The sequence below is a fragment of the Hippoglossus stenolepis genome, chromosome 9 (assembly GCF_022539355.2).
Source record: "Hippoglossus stenolepis isolate QCI-W04-F060 chromosome 9, HSTE1.2, whole genome shotgun sequence".
Lineage (NCBI taxonomy): Eukaryota > Metazoa > Chordata > Actinopteri > Pleuronectiformes > Pleuronectidae > Hippoglossus > Hippoglossus stenolepis.
The window spans coordinates 19727299-19742166 of NC_061491.1; the positions used below are offsets into that span (position 1 = coordinate 19727299).

Here is a 14868-nt window from a genome sequence, read left to right on the forward strand (position 1 = left end):
AAAGCACCACATTGGCAAACTGAAAAGAAACACTGTGATCTTAAATTCAATAGGGTTGTTACACTGCTCTTCCACAACATTGATGCAGAAAGCATGAATCTGTTTCACGAACAATGAGGACGAACCCAGTGACAATATAAAGAAAATCAACATTAACTGATAGGACAAGTAACAGGAATACAATTGTAGAAGTCTGACAAACAGACTGAGATTCATTGTTTTATTGCCTCTGCATGATTGATGAAGATATGTCGAGTAATAAATTCTCACTGATCATGCTGCCATTTTTGTGGCTATGATGATGGATTGAAGGATGGATGTTAAACCATTTAAGATTGTCTCGTCAAATGCTGTTTTAGGGCTGGCCGTTAAAACAATATCAAATATTTGATTGCAATACAACAAAAGTCTAATATATATCGATATACACTGTAGCGCTTATGCATTGTGTAAGCAGAGCGAGGCAGTATTGTTTTGCTGTTTTTCCAAGTGTTCAAACCACAACCTTCACTCAGGAGCAAAAATCTGTCATTAAACTTAAAAAAAAAATAGTCGTTCATTGTGATAGTTATCAATATTGACTTGAAATGTTTTATCCTGATAATTTTTGCCCATATGGCCCATCACAATGCTGTTTCCAAGGCAAGGAATGATATTTGAATACGGCCTTTTTTCTCCACCTCTGTCATCTCTGTTCCCCACTTGAATGAACCCAAACCCCTGTTCTTTCCTCCAAAGAAACTGTGGGAGTGTTACACCTAATTCTTTCTCCTCAGTAAATGTTTTCACCTTTCTGGCATGTATGACTTCTAACATTTGCATATGTGCCACTGTATTTGTTAACCGGCTCCGTTCGCTGCTGAATTAATAAATGGACTAACCCAGTGCATAAGAATTTAAAATTACAAATACTTGTAAGCACTTAGTACTCTCTCCACCCTTTGTTCCCACTCCCTGTGTCTCTGTGTCACAATTTTCTTAAGGTTACAGTATTACATATAGACTTAAACTTTATTGTCCCCTGAGGGAAATTTGTTTTCACAGTCATTTCAGTACAGTCAACCCAGAAGCACACCTTTCAGGCAACCTACCGAACATCAAATGAAACATAAAAACATTTACAAACATGTCACATTCATCATGGCAATTCATTTATTTACAATGGCAGAGGGTACGACGCTCCTATTGAATTCTCAGTTCAAGTGTTGTGTACCTCCGTCCGGATGGCAGTGAAGTTATGATTAAGGGTGCGGTAGGTGTCGTCTGCTCAGGTGAGTGTTTGGCGTGTGAAGGCTCTGTCGTTCAGGTCTGTGATTTTGGGTGTGGGAAGACCAAGTCTTATTTTGAAAATTGAAAGCTGTTGTGTTGCGATCGCTGGTCAGACATGGTTTTAAAATCAATGTCCTTCTAGGAATCAGTAGAGGAACATTTTACATATACTGATTATAAAATGTTGTTGTGGAAATCAAGTTAGATCTTTTTTTTTTCGTAGTCAAACTTTGGTCAGTCATCATCTTTGGCTGGTATTCACCAGAACATCCGGTGGTTCATTTATTTAGTGCATGGAGAGCAGTGGAAGGATGTGGGCCGTTGAGGGGGGCTGGCTCAGTGTGGTGTCACAGCTTGCCAGGTATGTGGCCTGGCCTGCCTGATAAAGAGCCTCGCTCCATCATTGCTAAACTGGAGCAGCAAATTCCCTAATTAGAATGTCAGGAGCTTTGCCTTGGCTAAATTGTGAGACTAGCACTATGCTCTGTATCACTGCCGCCACTCTCTCAACTAGGGCACATTTCTGCTCTGCACGCTCCTCTGACCAGTGATGATGAGAATGTGCAGCAGAGTTTTCTGTTTTTGGCATTATACTAATTAGTGTGAACAAGTGATAGAGCCTAAGTGTTCATTCATTTCCATGCTGTGTTATTTTATTAATGAAGGTGTTGTGGCTCCTGAAGTGCTACAGGCCTGTACCGTTGCCTGTTAATTACCTTCTTTCAATCAGTTGATTATCTTACATAACACTTTTAGAAAATGCATTTCACAATTATCGGAAGTTTCCAAAGTCTTCAAGTAGTCGATGCTACTTAAGCTATAGAGCTTCTAGTGGCTGCACTGATGGTGGGAGACTTTAGTATAACTGGAGCTTCGCCATCTGTTGTCAGGGATATGTGGAGCTTGTACATCTGCTTCCAAAGGTGCAGAGTTTATGATAACGTACTTACAAACCGCGGGAAAGGTCATGAGCCATTTGTGGATTGTGATGACGATGACTCTAATGATGACACAGAAAAAGGATCTGAAGCTGACACAGGATGAAAAAAAATGGGATAGGATTTACGAGAATGCTAAATGTCAAGTCCAGGGAAGGTGACCTAATTGATGCTTTGTGGTCCTGTGTTACAGTTTGAATTTGGACGATATATGATAATCTCTGAGAATTCCATGTCCCTGCATGATATGACCAAAATGGTTTGTAGGTTGAGTTTTGTGTATTTATGGTGACAACCAAAGATAACTGTATGTTGAAATGACTATTTCCTGGTTTAATGATTGGGGTATATTTTGTGATGCATATTATATTTTGTGATGTCTGACCAACCGTCCAAATCATGAAATTACAATGATATAAAACAGAAACGAGCAGTAAATCTTCACTTTCTGGAACCTGAAAATGTTTAGGAAATTTGCTTGATAAATGACCATTCAATTTTTATAATGAGCAGTAATTAATTTTCAACTAACTCCTAACTAACAGCCTGCCTCCCTGCATTTTAAGGTAAATAAATTAGAATATAAAGTAGGGACATAACCTTGCTGAATTGGCTTTCAAGTAATAAATTGGGCAGAGCAAAACTCTTAATGAACTGATTATCAGTTGGCAACTGCTGCATCCAGAAATGTGTCGCACCGTCCCTGCAAGATCAATGATAATGTATTGAAAGAGGTCCAGCCTCATCTTTTTCATGTGTAAGCTCTCTAACATTCCTCAGAATGTAGACTCACAGTTAACTGCTCAGCTAATGTGCTCCATGGATCAATCTAGACATCCGCCCCTCTTTATAACAGGCTTCTCATCTGGAAGCGCTGAGTTTGATTACAGCCATTTCACCAAAGTCACACATATTTGACTATATACTGCAGGAATGGAAGCAGATTAATCTGTCATTTTTCTTAAAGTTTGATATAACGATTCACTATCATTATCCATTATTTGCTGTCAAAATATCTCCAGATTGATTTGCCCTTTTTAACCTCGTGAGATGTTTCAGATCTTTCCGAGACACGGTCCTGGAAGTTTTCTGCTTTCTTATCATCGCTGTCATCACATACAAAAGTAGATTTTTGCCACTTCATTGAATCCCTTGCTGAGCTTTTCTCGCTTCTGTCAAGCATGGTTACTCATCCAATGCTTACTCACTAGAGCACCAAAGGGACTGAGCTTGTCATCTCGCAACTGTAGCCAAGGCTTCTGTTGGCCATATTGTTTTTTCATGTTGTTCCTTTGTGTACTGTAAAAACCTGGGAAAGTAAGATGTCTCTCTAGAGCTGCAGCGGTAAAGTTTTGCTTTAATAAAGTAGTGCAGCAAGCCATCGTCATCACTCTAATATTCCTCTTTTCTTTATTTTCTTAATTTGAAGGGGGGGGAGTTGTTGAGTTATGTGCATTTTATTGCTTTTAAAACTCCAACATGCATCTTTACTCAACTCAAACTTTGTGTCGCCGGCTGCCTGGAATGACATCGTCAACCCCATCACGTCATGTAAGGAAAAAAATAGGTTTGGGAGATAACCAGAATTTTTAGCGGTGGCCCCAGCAAACATTAGAGGCACTTCAGAGGCTGTTATCACAGTCAGATGTGAGGCTCATTTTCCTGTTAATGTTGATAACTGAAGCAGATTGTGCAGCATATGCCCAGGGCTATGAAGGATGTACAGACTACAGCTTAATCAGTGCTTTAGCAGCTGTTTTTGTGACTATTTGATTATAGCACGTGGGCGTGCGTGTGTGTTTTGGACTTGCTCTGGCTTTGTGAAAATGTAAGCGCTTTTATAGTGTTGGATTGGCAAAACGGTCTATTCTGTTTTCTGACTATTAGTTTCTACATTTCTTTCACATTGGCATTTACTTGCATGATAGAGCAAAATATTATATTGCCGGAAAATTTGGTCCCATTTAAATCCCACTAAAGCCGCAACACTTATGAGTTAACACCACATTAATAGCCTCAAAACAAAAACAGCTTAATTGAGTTCTTAATAAAAGTAATAACTCTGTCTTTTTAATAGATTGCAATATATTCTGATCTGTTTTTAGCTCAAGCACAGCCGTGTTTATGACTGCTCTTTTTCATCCTGAGATATTAGCTCTTTTTTTTTCTGTTTTGTGTCCGTCGTGTGTTAGAAACTTCAACAACATGCCCACTCGCTCGTTGTGAATTCTGCTGACATTGACCTGCTGTGTCTCGCAATGGCTCGCTCACACCTTCTCCAGACTCTCTACTCGGAGACTGGCAGAAAAAACTGCGGAGAATGTCCCACAGCGAGGGCAAGTGAGCGCACTGTAAATAGCGCTGCACATACCAAGTTAGAGATAAGTTATGAGAAGTGTAGAAAAATGTTTTGGTTCATTTAGAAAATGTGGTGCAACAAATTAGAATATGGCAGGTTGCCACGGCCTAGATAATTAATGGGAAACACTGCTGTATTATTACTTTCTTTAATTATATTATTATTTATTGACTGTTTTCATTGAGGAAGTGGAAAGGCCACTCACAACATAGAGCCCGGGTGAAAATCTCACCCAACAAGAGTAAGATGAATATTTCTCAGACAGTTGTAGAAAGGAATGAAAAATGCAGAAGTTAAGTTGCCTCTCAGTAAACCCACCGGCTTATTGTTCCTGTTGTATTAGCATCACACTGAAATAAAAGCACGAGGATGCTGTGTGGAAATGGAAGTGAATCTACTTGCAATAACCAGATGCAGTGTTATTTTGTCAGGCTGTTTGTATTCATACACGGACACTTGAGGTGCCTCGGGTTCATTCGCAATAGTGAAGGAGGGGGGAGATAATGAAAGTCTTATGAAGTCCGAGACTCAGTGCTCTGAGCTGCCTGACCTACCTCCAGCCCAGAATGAGAATTCAATTCATTTCTTCCTCCACTCATATAAATGCTTGTACCTCCCCATCCTTTTGTATTGATATTCATACAAAACTCTCCTTCAGAGGATATTGCCAGCGTGTGTGCACAGCTTATCAGTCAGGCAAGTATTGACAGTGGTTGTGGTGGTGACATTATGGAGGGGGCAGATCAGAAAGCTGTTGGTATGTGTTTACCTTAGGTTTTGCCTTCATAATCAAAACGAATAGAGCGGGTGTAACTTCACTTGCAGATAAAAGATGAAGTAGTTTTGAGTGTAACCATATTGTCATGCTCCGATGTGATAAAATACATTTTCTTAGGCCGCGGCAGAGTAGAGAACCACGTTTGTCTGAGTCACACTGGCTTCCTGTAGGTTTTATTTACCTGAGTAGAAATCGGGTTGGATTACCTGCAGGCCACCGGAGTGAAGGTCTGTCTGGGAGGCGGTTGAGCCGTAACCATGAGGCACGGAGCTGAAGAACTTCCTCCTCCTCCTCCTTTTTCTTGGCTTCACGTCTCTTTGAAATGGATGCCAGAGCAGATCCACATATGCCCTCTGGGACAACGAGAATATCCAGGGCGTCCGACAAGTCGACTAGGTTGAGCCATTGCGCTCTCTCTCTCTCTCCTGCAGCTCCTGTCACTGTTACATCTTTCATTCATTACCTCTGCCAACGAAGTTACGTTTTCATCTGTGTTTGTTTATTTGTCTGTAAATTGGCACCATTAGTCAAAAACTGGACAGATTACTATGAAGGATGCAGTATCGGTCTAGTAAGAATTCCATTTTAGTGCAGATCTGGGGGAATTTTTTGAGGTTTTCACCTTTTTCCCAGCGAATACTTAATCATTCTAGATAAAACAAATCAGGAATTTTTAGGGGACTGATATCTGTGAGTGTGTACAATTTGATGCAGCTTGATTGAATTTAAGGGCACTGTTAGAGGAGGTATGAGCTCTTCTGATTGCTCGTCTAATTGTCTCTTGATCTGTGCTCACTTCCCTGCACGCTGCATGTGTTTCCTGTAATGTTGCTCCATGCTATGTTTGTGGATGTGCTGACTAAATAGGCCCCTGCTTACCTGCTCTGGTAACAGATGGCAGCATGCATTATCTTTACTACCTCACTGTGACTGGCAGATGGCTAGACAACACATATTGCAGACAAAAACGTGAATATCACCTGTAAAAACCTGCATGGTCACATTGAACCTCCTCTGTTACTTCTGAGACTATATGCCTGGTGCACACTAGAGGATTTTTCAACTCTTCAAGAATGTGAGAGACCACAGACCTAATGACAGCCTTATCCGAATTGGCCAGATCGTAAGACCACACACTTGCTGGTTGTAGGAAACAATTTGACAGTGGCAATTCCAGAAACTTTGGTTCTAACAGAAAGTTATTCTTCTTCCTCGTCTTCTGGTTTTCTATGGTGGTTGGCAATTTGCTTTCCTGCTACATTACTGCTGTGTGTTCTATTTCGCAGCGAAAACCCCCAAAAAGAATGTAAACTATGGGTGTAGTCATGGCTGAAAAGGCGGAATCAGCCTATGCATTTTGTGTGAGCGTGGAAATGTATTGTTGTTTTCAGTCACAGCAACATCCATGGTTGGTGACACTTCCCAGTCGGCTCGCTCTCATTGGCTATTGGGGGTTTCTGTTGGAGCAGACCAGAGAGGCTTTGACTCAATCGGTAGCAATACAATGATTTTGTTAACCCCTCACACTTAAGGTTTATTTGGGCAGATAATCGGCTCCAACTGGCCTCCAGTCTGGGACTCCCCCGCATTTGTCGCGAGGGTCGAATCGGCTTCAGAAGTAGCCCTAAGACAATACTAACAGAAACAATTAATGCACCCTCATTTGTAGTGCGTAACAAATTGAATAAATTGAACCCTTTAAAAATCATCTTTAATGCAAATATATATGTTATATCTTGTCCATTGGTTCCCTTTGTTCATTCAGGGATATGACTATTGTCCCCCATGTTAGAATTAGCTGCCCTGTCAACTTGTGTGAAGTAAACAATTACTCCAGGTATTTGTGAGAGTTTCCCTGTCAGCCTGTGTTACCTTCAAACTATAAATTCTTTCAGATGTTGGTTTGTGTACCGGAGGAAAGTCGACATGCAGGTGTGACTTTGTCTCTGTCCATCTTTCTGAGGAACTATTTCCTTTCAGTCCCTTCTCTTTTCTCTCTCACCTCTCCCACTCATCTGTGCGTTCGTGTGTGTCATATGTTTCCAAAAGGGTATTCAATTTGTTACAGTCTGTTACTCCGCCAGCTTGTATCACTGTCAGGTTTATCTCCTACTGTGTATGTGCTAGTCCAGGTTTTACGATAAGGCATTATTCATTTAACGCTTAAATCTTTCCCTTCCATTTTATTTGGGTCACCTCTCACCGCTCCTTCACTTTTCCTTATTCTCATCATGTACACTGTGTATTTTTTACTAAACTTTCTTTGTCACGTTTTTTCCTGTTGTTCTCCAAAGCCCTTTTTCATGACACTCTTTCATTTGTTACAATCTGTTGTTCTGTATATGTACATATGTTTAGCATTCTGTGTACATAACATGACATCAAATTGCCTTTCTGAGTGGATATTGTTTTCACCGAGTATCCATGTGTTTCTCATGTTGTTGTTTTTTTCCATCACAGACTAGAGAGAAAAAACCTTGAAATTTCTTGTCTGTTTTTTTTCAATATCTTGAACCATATCTGTAATCTGCTCTGACGGTTCTTCGAGACAAACCGACTCTTTGGAGCAGTTTTACTTGAGAGAAGCTCCTTCGTGGATTCTCCTTCTGAATAAGATTTCAGCCTCTTTTCTATTAGTTCGCTCACCACCTGTATAACATTGTCTCTGTCCCATCACAACGCTTCTTGTTTGGCACCAAAACTCCACTGAAGAGCAACACCCATTACCATTTTCCTTTTTCATCAGTGTGAGCGCTTTCCAGCAGCGATTTCTTTGTCATCGGTCTGTTTCTCTTGGGGAGCTCAACGTCTCACATTTACTTCTCTTGGCAGTCATCATGATGCTTGTCAGTGATGACACATAACAGCTACACATGTTTTCTTGATCCCAACCTTACCTCAAGCCAGAAGGAGCCATCCTGAAGGACAAGTTAGTCCACTATTTTATGTTATTACTTTCGCCAAGGAGGTCATCATTTCATTGCTGATGACATAAAAACTACTCAACCGATTTTATTGAAACTAAGTAGAAGTGTTGGGCGTGGGCCAGGGGAGAATCCATCAAATTTAAGAGAGGATCTGGATTATTATTAGATTTCATGCATTGTCTCGTGGGTAGATTAAATTGTCTCGCAGGCCGTATACGTCCTGGTTGTTGGAGGCTGCGTTGAAGCACGCACAGTTTGTGAACATCTCGCGGCTTGTTGCCAATTAGTGAGTATCAGGTTGTTTTTGGACAAAGGACCAATCATAGTCCTCCAAGAAGAAAAAAAACTATAAATCATTAACCTCACATAAAAGGTACTTATCTCCTATATATTGTACAATACATACTTCTCAACCCATCAGTGCTTTTTGTGCGACTACTATGGTACTAGATCTGCTTTGCACTCCAGCATTCACACTTACCTACTGGCCAAAAGTCAATTCTTTGTGCTTTCACCTCTGGTGTATAATTGTCTGCAAAAAGTACAAATTGTCAAAAATGATATATATTTTTCTTTTTTCTTTTTGAATGCATTATCATATCTGTGCAAACTGCTTCATGGTCAACTTTTTCACATTTAATAGTTTTTGAGGTTATAATTACTGAGCCTGTTCTCACCTTTATTTTGATCAAATATTCTGGCCTTTGTTGCTCTTTGACAGCAGCCATTCTTGGTCAAGGTTTTGTCTCTATGGTTACTCTTAACCTCAGTTAATGGTTCTTTTATAACATTTTCCCTGTTATAACCTCTTTGCTTCTGCTGGTGAAAAAACTACTTCGACAGCAAAGGTCGGACAAACAGCTGAGACGAAGTAGAACATATTTAATGCAGGTGTAATGATGCAGCACTATGCTTAATAATTCAGATGCACTTCTTGTTAATAGATCCTCTCAACCTTTTGCTGCATTATATGTTGAACTATGGTTAAAAGCTAAAACCAGTCCGGGTTTTTCTTCCTTCTATTTTTTTGAAAGTCGTCATAAATCGTCAGTTGTATTCGTTTGTTTGTTGGTTACATTTCCCTTCAGCATGTAACAGTTCAACTAGATGCACTCACATGTCAGTTTTTTAATAAAACATCACAAGCACCTGTTTGTGAGTAAAGAAAAAACATGGTCATAAATATTCAGCGAGCCCCACACCTTTTCCCTTGAATTTGTTTTCATCATTGAATTATTTAAATGGTTTGAGTTGCCTCATTTTCAAGGCTTAGTGTGTTCCACATAAATATTAAAGATTGTTGGAAATACTGCCTGATAGAAAAAATGCTCCTCCTCCTCATAGAATTCTTGGTTTTTTATTCAAGCTTAAAGTTACAGTGCAAGAAACTAGTAGTATTTGACAAACTTAAACTTTGTAAACACTGAACATTTCCCAGAGTAAAACATGTCATGTGTGTATATTGATTGCTCTCAAGGAACAAAGCTTGTAAGACCATCCATCCAGTTTGCAGTTCATTCCCAATGTGTTGGACAACTCAACAGTCCTGTTCATCTGGACCATTCATCTCCTGTGTCGATCAATTAACCCCTTTGGTCCAGTTTGGTAACGTGCAACATCTGATGCTCTGTTTCAGAGTTGAGCTCCGAGAATCTGCGCACCTGCTTTCAGATCGTAAACGCCTACATATACTTGTCTGCCGCAGAGTTCCTGCAGGTGAGGCTCTCGAGTGAAACACTATGAAGAGAAAATGAAACCAAAGCGTGTTCAGGTTATACATATACATTATAATTCCCATATGTGTGAATTTGTGCATTTCCAGAACTATGCAGAATCATTGTGTCGATCCTTCTGCAATCTGCTGAAAGACATCACGAATGAGGGACAGGTCCAAGTGCTCAAGGTACACACGCACACACACACACACACACACACACACACACACACACACACACACACACACACACACACAGACAGACAGAGAACTATATTACTTTTTCCGTCTCTTTTCTCAGGCTTCATTTGTCATTCTTCTTCCATCAGTTGAACAGTAGTGTTTGTTCGTCTTCCCTGTGTGGCTCTACGGGAAGCAGTTGGAATGAAAGTAGCATACAATGTTGTAGATGCACAAACAGACACAGACAGTGCAGCTTATGAATTGACACACGATTATGATGCAGGACTAGAGTTCTATATAGATATTCTCTGAATTAATTAGTTCAGTTATGTGCCCCCTAAAAATGCTTGTTCATTGTCTGGCCAGTTACACGTTCTCACACAGCTGCTGCTGAAAGTATTAGGTTTTACCGTCTGCCTGGATGGTAAAAACTTCATGGGCGATGGCGCAGGCATGCGTGAGAAGAAGAGAGCAAACAGGAGGGGAACAGGGCTGCAGGCAGCTCCACGAATAATCAACAGAGCCGTAGAGATCGCTTATGTTATTATAAGAAGTCTAATTAATTTTAGTTCATTATGAAACTGTGTTGTGACAAATTAGAACATGGTGGGCCGCCATAGTGTAGATAATTAATGATACACTGTGTGTGTGCATGTCAGGTTACATACATGCCTCAGCATTTGTTGACTTAACCAATGACTTTATAATAATGTAGATTAGCCACAAGAACATGGAGCTTTAGCTTAGTAAAGCTCAATGGCATTACTGCACATGTGGCTCCTGCTAATCCTTTGTTCTGAGACGAGAGCCAGCGACAACAAACCTGTCAGCCTACACAACATCAACACACAACAAATCGTAGCGTGTCCACCCACTCTGAACAGGTTGCTGACCCGTGGGTTAAATATTCTAATTTGAGGTTTCAGTTTGTGTAAAAGTAATTTACAGGGTTAGAAATGACGTGATGTTGTTCAGTGTAATGTTTTCTGGTTGAAGTGGTCTGGACTCATGTTGTAGGCTTATAATGAGACGTCCAATGAGGATGGAAAGATCCTTTCATTCCAGCTGTGTTGACATGCACAGCTGGGTGCATGTCCACACAGAACTGGATGCAAACTCACACACCTCATCTTTTACTCATTCATGCTATATCTTTATTTTCTGACCCTGGTTTTAAGCTGTTGATTTTTGAGGTCAAGTATTTTCATTCAAGCTTGGATTCTTGAGAGAGCTCGTTCAAATTTCTTTGGTATCTAACACTCGAAGGACTAACCTTGAGAGCCAATTGAGGTCACTCCCACAATGTTCTACACACTTTCTGTTTTCCTTCTAAAAAGTAGCTCCAACTAACTACTTTCTGCCTCCCACGCTTTGCTCTACCTTTACATCATCCTATGTTTTTTTGCACACTCGTATCTTTTTTCCCTCCCTCTCTGGCGCCCTCCTGGGTTTTCCCTGCAGGTTCTTCTTGTTTTTTCTTTCCCTTATACTGCTTTTCAATACTTCTCTCTCTTGAGCTGTGTCCCTCTTCCTCCCTCTCTTTGTGTCTCTGCAGGTGGTGGAGATAGCTTTAAAGGTTAGCCCCATACTGGGAGCCCACATGTTCCAGCCCCTGCTGCCAGCTGTCTTCAGAGGAATCGTGGCCGGCGAGGTTAGTCTCACCTTTACACACTGCGCAGATCATCTCAAATGGCATTATATAAACTGAAGGAACAAATGTTGTTTAAACTTATGTGTATTTTTATTTATTTTTCATGATCTTATACCAAATATTTAAATATTTATACTTAAAATAATTCCTTAAAATGAGACTGTCCCCATGTGTTCCTCCACTTTGTCCTTCTCTGTCATTTTTATATAAATTCTAATGGCGACAATATAGTGGCATTTACTGATCAATGCAGATAAAGGTCTTACTTTGCCTTTCCAGGATACTGCTGTCAGTGGGCCTATCTTTTCTGCCTCATCATGCTTTATGTAAGAGCATCTGTACATGAGTATCATTCTGCGTATGATTCTGTATTGTGTGTGTGTTTTGCAGAGATATCCTGTGGTGATGTCCACCTACCTTGGCATCATGGGCCGTGTCCTGCTCCAGAACTCCAGTTTCTTCTCCTCATTGCTCACTCAAATTGCCTCCGAGTGCAGCCAGGAGGTGAGGCTCGACGTCTGCCCTTCATTTTCTCTCTTCTCAGCACACTCTTTTTAGCCATAACTGCTGGGCCTGTTAAAAGGGACTCGTTCTGAACAAGGCTGAAAGTAATGAGGAATTGCAATTGGCGATGTTTCCAAGCCCTTAAGTGTAGAGTCGCTTCTCGCTTCTTCTTGTTCAATCTAAATAATAGAGAAAGTCCGACAGTTGTCGCTCTGAGTTGTGTCTCCATCATGCCAAAGTGTTTTGATGATAGAGGACGAGGCAGGGGAGGTAAATGAGGCAGAACAAGCGGGGAAGGTCAGTTTTGCTGACATTTTAAAACCACATTTTTACACATCCGTCAGTTTGCTGTCTCTTGAGTTGTCGGAACGCTGTTTGTGTCGCCTCTTGTATCCATCTCCTGTCTCTCCTCATCAGATGGGCCAGTTGCTGGGCACCGTGATAGAGATGTGGGTCGACCGCATGGACAACATCACTCAGCCAGAAAGGAGGAAGCTGTCGTCGCTGGCTCTGCTTTCCCTTCTACCATCTGACAACAGGTGAGAAACATTTGTGTGCAGATAGAATCAACCCCTATCCATCAGTCCTGCTAACTTCAGGGCACATGGAGGAATCTGAGAAGACGTATTTGACAAATTATTTATTCAGCTCTTGTTATAGATTGGAACGGTGTCACTAACAGACAATATAAGTTCTTGTTAAAAATATATATGGGAGATGACGAACGTTTGCTCTACAGCCACAATAAGCTGCACAAAATGAACACCTTAATATTATGAGTGTAATGTGTCACAGTGCACAACATACACATACTGTGTATGCACAGTTCAGGCAGTCAGTAGTGTTATCAGACTGAGTTTCATGCTTTACAAGGGGTTTACAGGCTGTGGTGTCTTTTGAAGAGAGAAAACCTGAGTGTCTAACAGATTGTGGGGCACTTCTTAACAAGTGATGACACACAGTTTTACATACAAACTGACAAATATGTTCTTCTGTGGAGCTTTTACTTTATCTACACAGGAGTGTGACAGGAGGAGTACAGGAACAAAAAATATGTTTTTGCTCCTCTTCACTCGCCATCAAAAGTTTCCTCTTCATTTTCCAAGTCAAACTTCTCTTGAAGTGGTTCAAAGGGAGTCAGTGTGGGTTTTAATGATAAACTTTACTTGTGATGTCCCATCTTGACTCTATGGTGGTGCGTGATCTTATCAAGATTTTGGGAAACTCAGTATTCTGCAATCCAGATATGGCATAGAAGGAGACAGGCATGAAATCCTTTGTTATGCCCCCCTCTCTTGGTTGTGGAAGAGCAGTCGATTGTGACAGGCCTGGCTTGTTGAGTGCTGCATGACAAATCAACTTTCTCACATAACATCTTTACTAAAGTAGGAAGGGGGTCCGTATCTTGTCCTGCCCTCAATATCATCTAATAGTTTTTTCTCTTACGATACAGCAAAGCATCGTATCGTAATGAACCATTTAGCTGATAAATAATTTTTTTCCCATCATAATGACAGGAAATTTTGCAATCTAAAGAAGATCTTGAAGATTTATTTTAATTGCAATCATATAACATAACTGATTGTCTTTTCTGTGTATCAGGATATTTTTAATAGTTCAAGATATTTTCCTTTTCTGAGACTTTACCTGTTGCTGGATAATATTTGTTTGGTAATAATTACATATTTTTCATTTCTGACTCTCCAATGTTCCTAGATCTTTGTTTTGAAATGTGTCTCCTGTCGTGATAGACTGATTTTTGATCTATTTGGCAAACATGTATTTTCTGTTACACAACAACATATCTCATTCACGTATACTTTTCTGTCTTCATATGACTGCTTTGCTATTCAGCTTTTTATTCTTGCTTTTTATGATTAGTTTACTTCCTTAAATTCATAAGCGTCTCGTTTCTTTTTCGATTATCTAAACTTTAGAGCAGCAGAAATTGTTACGCAGTCCAAGGGCACTAGAATGTTTCATTTTGTATTTAACATGCACAACCATGAGGCCATTTTCACAGAAGACTGCTTTAGTCATCAGAACCTCTTGTTCAGCGGTTTTTTTGCCGTAACAGTTCATCATCGCTGACAGTTTGCTTTCAATGGCAAAGCTTCTGTAATGAAATGCCAATACTCGACAAGAGTATGAACTTTAGTAAATAAATATGCACATCTTTATCAGCTGGATCTGCTGCGCTCACACTTTGTCTGATCATCATTGTAACAGTGTTTTCTTAAAGTTTCCTCTGCCAGAGTTTTTGTCTCATCAAAGTATTGATTATTGTATAAACTGAAAACCTTTGATTTGATTTTTTTTAATTGTGGGTTTAACTTAAATGAGGGTTACAAATGAAGTTTCCCAGCTAGTAAAGATTAGGACTTAATGCATTCCAGCACACCTGACTGTAGATTGAATACATGCATACACACACCTGTGCATTTCTATTTTTACTTGTATTTGTAAACTAATGTTCACTACTAAATCAAACTTCTCCCTTTTGAGATAATGTAAACTATTGATTTTTAATTATTGCTTTTATTCA

General features: G+C 40.1%; 1 protein-coding gene across 1 annotated transcript in view; it reads left to right on the top strand.

Moving 5' to 3' along the window:
* Nucleotides 1–14868, top strand: part of ipo11 (importin 11) — a 106510-nt gene that overhangs the window by 60987 nt on the left and 30655 nt on the right. Inside the window, exons 23-27 of the mRNA XM_047341270.1 lie at nucleotides 9908–9987; nucleotides 10094–10174; nucleotides 11724–11819; nucleotides 12210–12323; nucleotides 12741–12862. Coding sequence (XP_047197226.1) covers nucleotides 9908–9987; nucleotides 10094–10174; nucleotides 11724–11819; nucleotides 12210–12323; nucleotides 12741–12862 — 493 coding nt within the window. The remainder of the gene's footprint in view (nucleotides 1–9907; nucleotides 9988–10093; nucleotides 10175–11723; nucleotides 11820–12209; nucleotides 12324–12740; nucleotides 12863–14868) is intronic.